Source organism: Gavialis gangeticus, unplaced genomic scaffold (assembly GCF_001723915.1).
Source record: "Gavialis gangeticus isolate Ggan-Ray unplaced genomic scaffold, GavGan_comp1, whole genome shotgun sequence".
In the NCBI taxonomy this organism is placed as follows: Eukaryota; Metazoa; Chordata; order Crocodylia; family Gavialidae; genus Gavialis; species Gavialis gangeticus.
This window is the reverse complement of record NW_017729024.1, coordinates 130837998-130841531: the sequence shown is the minus strand read 5'-3', so window position 1 is coordinate 130841531 and position 3534 is coordinate 130837998. Positions and strand designations below refer to the sequence as shown.

The window sequence follows — 3534 nt, the reverse complement described above, 5'->3', positions numbered from 1 at the left end:
GATTTTGTGCGCCAAACTTCTGTTCTGTTACTGGTACTGACTGGTTTCCAATCACTTATACTGGTAAAAGTGTAGTGCCTATACCTGGCCAAAATGCTGAAGGCTGCAAGTGGGAAAGGAACAACTGAAAAAACCCTGGTCGTACCCAGTTCACTCTCCCTTTCAGCATCCACTCTTTGCAAGTGTGTGACACAGGGTCTTTTTCCACCTTCCTTCAACTTCCATACACAGTGCGACAGTGGCGATTCAGCACATAGACCGAGGGGGAGCAAAATATGACCTGTGGGCTGGATCTGGCCCACCAGGCACTTTCATACGGTGTTGCGCCTGTGGCTCCTCCTTGCCTCTTTTTCTCAGCCCCTTGTCTGCCTTATTGCAACCAGAGGAGACTGGGCAAGACCCACCTCTGCAAAACGCCCATACAGCTCCAAACCTGTCACACAACGGCAGCGCGCTCTCTCTCTCTGGTTTTATGATCCAGTCACCTAACTCTGGCCGTGGCACTTACACAGCCCTTGCCCCGCGGCCTCCCACCCCCAGAGGAAGGCGCCGGACGTTGTCTACGGACAAGCCCCGGCCCCGCCCCACGACACCCGGAGCCCGGGCCAGACAGGGCCAGCAGGTCAGATGCTGGGCGGGGAAGGGGAAACAGTGGCGTCACGGGCCCCGCCCCAAGCAAGGAGCCAGGCGCACGCCAACCGCCGGGGTGGAGCAGCGCATGAGCCCCAGCAGTGTAACCATAGCAACGGCGGGACTCGCTGGAGAAGTTCTGTTTCTGCCCTTTTGGCTCCGCCCTCCGTCATGTGACCCCACCCCGCCCCGCCGGCGCAGCCGTTAGCTTCCGGGAGCAGCCGGGTGGCAGGGCAGCGGCTGCAGCATGTCTGGGAACGGCCTCGGCTACAACGAGCAGGGTGGGGAGGCAACGGCAGCCGAGTTGGGCCAGGAGGCGGCGCCCACCGCAGCGCCCTCAGCCTCGGCGGCCTTCGGGCTCTTCAGCAGCGACACCAAGAAGTAAGGAGCGGCCGGGCCGGGCCGGGGAGGGTCGCTGGGCCCTGGACAGGCGCCTGCTGCATGAGCCTCGCTGCTGTCTTTGCCCAGACGGGGTGTTTGCGCGGGCGGACGCAGCCCGGGGAGCACTCGGCCTGTCTCCGCCGGCGCGCAGCCCTGCAGGAAGGCGTCAGCAGTGTCACGAGAGGCTCCTTGCCGCGCTGGTGAAGCAGAGGCTGGGCTCCTCCTTCCCCGTGAGCCTAAGGGGCACCCCTGTAGGCCCCTGCCCCTCCCCATGCAAAACGCCGGTGCAGCTCCAAACCCAGAACCCGGGAAACAGATGCTGTTGTTCGGTGGCAGCGTAGTGGTGGCTAACATGACGGGGATGGAGGTGGTTCAGCCCCAAAAGGCGTCCTTCAGCCTGTAGGACGCTCATTCCCACTGCAAGTGATAAGAATGAACAGGAGCTGTGGGTGTATTTACACTAGAAAATGGATTGCTTGTTCTTTGGTCAGTCATACAGCACAGTGCAAGTCTCTGCACCAGCCTCGGCTGGTAGGAGGCCACTTTATAATCAAGGGAGTCTGCAGTTATGCTGGCATTTCTGAAAGTTTCTGCAAGTAACGGACCTCTATTATTTGCTGTTCAAGTAGTCTTTCTGTTCCCTTGCCATCCCTTGCTCACCTTCCAGCCATGGCTCTTGGTGACCTGATCTCCTCTCTCCACATTATCACTTCTTAGAAGTTGGTATCGGGCTGCAACCTTGCTTCCCTCCCCTTCCCTTTCTTCAGTGAAGTGGTTCTCAACTTTTGTTAGACTCGAGACACCCCCTCATTAGGCTGCCAGTGTCCTTCAGAAAGTGCCAGCTCATAGTTCTCGTTCTTCTTCTGGCCATGCATTTCTATTATTGCGAAGAGCTCAGGAAAACCACAACAGAGCAGAATGGTTTTGATGTTATGAATTCCTGTTTGAAATCTCTGGGCTTATCTTGTGAATTATGTTTGCATGTCCAAAAGTGCTCACCTTGTGGCATCCTTGACAGGATCTCAAGGCACTCTAGGAAGTCATGGCATCCTGGTTCAGCATCACTGCTTTAAGTCTGATCCCTCAGAGAAGACTTTGTAACATCACATAAGGGTTTGTCTGCACATTTGAATGTTTTCACATTAAGTCCATGGGTAGACAGTCCTTGATGGTATGTGGACTCAGGAGCAGTAGAGATGACGTAGTGAAAAACCTGGCTGCGAGGGAAGTTTACAAGGCCTGGCATGGATGGGGAAGTACATGCAGCCTCAAATGGTGTTTCCCAGCCTGACTGCTGCTGAGGACAAGTATATTGAACCATTCTGTGTATATGGTGGGAGGTACTACAGGCCCTCCATGAATGTGGCTGGAAGATATGGAAATTCACCTGGCAGGCACGCATGCAGAGATGTATGTGTATTTTTAAAGTATTGTTTCATAGGTTAAGTGTAAGCTATTTTCATTCAGTGTTTGATACCTCATCCAGAATGTTGCTACCAGAAGCTGGGGGTTTTTTGGTTTTTTTGTGGTTTTTTTTCCCCCTTATTTGAGGTCTTATAGTTAGAAGAAGTCTCCAACCTTTTCTAGTCTATGGACAGCAAATTCTGAGAGAATACTTTATTTGTAGACTGTAGTAGTGATGCTTTCTGTTAATTTTCTCTGGCTGTGAGCAATCTTGTTGGGTCTCACAGGCAACACTTCTTATGAGCCACGGGTTGGGGAATCACTGGTATAGCCTTTGAGGGAAGAGTACACGGCTTCTCCATTTCTCCCAAGTGGAGTGTCTAAAAATATTTAGGAGGAGAAAATGTGGCTTTTGTTGATAAGCATGCCTCTACCAAAATTTAACTTAATTCATGCTGTTTGATCAAGCTACCAGAACCTGTTTGTTGAAACTAACTTAGAAGAGACTTCCCACTTCCTTTTTCTGATGGAAGATGTTACTCATATGCCAAACAGTGTGGTGATAACATATGTACTCTTGGTATCCATTTGTGATAGTGACCCAAAGGCGCTGAGAACTGAGCAGGAATTCCTCTCTAGAGCTTTAATGGAAGACTTCTGAAACAGTCATTGCAATCCAGATTGAGTGTGTCTGTCTTCTGTTTTTAACTGTAAATCTTTGAGCACTGAATGGTATAGGAATGAATAAAAATAACTCGACTTTTTTTAATACAGACTTCACTGGGGAGGAGAGAGTTTATTTGTCATGTGCTTTTGGGTTTTGGTCGATTTCTTCCTAGATTGATGGTTACAAATTTATATATACCAGTATGTTGGTAGGTAGATCTTGGCTATTTCTATGGCTCTTGATATTGTAGCATTTGAATTCTTCATAATCCATGGTGGGAGCTAAGCCTAATTTGTCCTCAACGCTGCTAAAAAGTAGATACTGTTGCTCCCATTTTACAGACAAGGAGTTGAGGCATAAAGAAAAATTATTTGCCTAAGATCACATGGGAATAATCTGATTGGCCATGGAATTTAAATGTGTCTTCTACTTGGTTAGTGCTTTTCTTCTGT

At 50.2% G+C, this 3534-nt stretch overlaps 1 protein-coding gene across 1 annotated transcript in view; it reads left to right on the top strand.

The window, feature by feature from the left end:
• The first annotated feature begins 832 nt into the window (after positions 1–832).
• The window catches only part of AP3B1 (adaptor related protein complex 3 beta 1 subunit), a 344453-nt gene continuing 341751 nt past the window's right edge, over positions 833–3534 (top strand). The window contains exon 1 of the mRNA XM_019518249.1: positions 833–1011. Within this exon, the coding sequence (XP_019373794.1) occupies positions 878–1011 (134 nt within the window). The 5' untranslated portion in view covers positions 833–877. The remainder of the gene's footprint in view (positions 1012–3534) is intronic.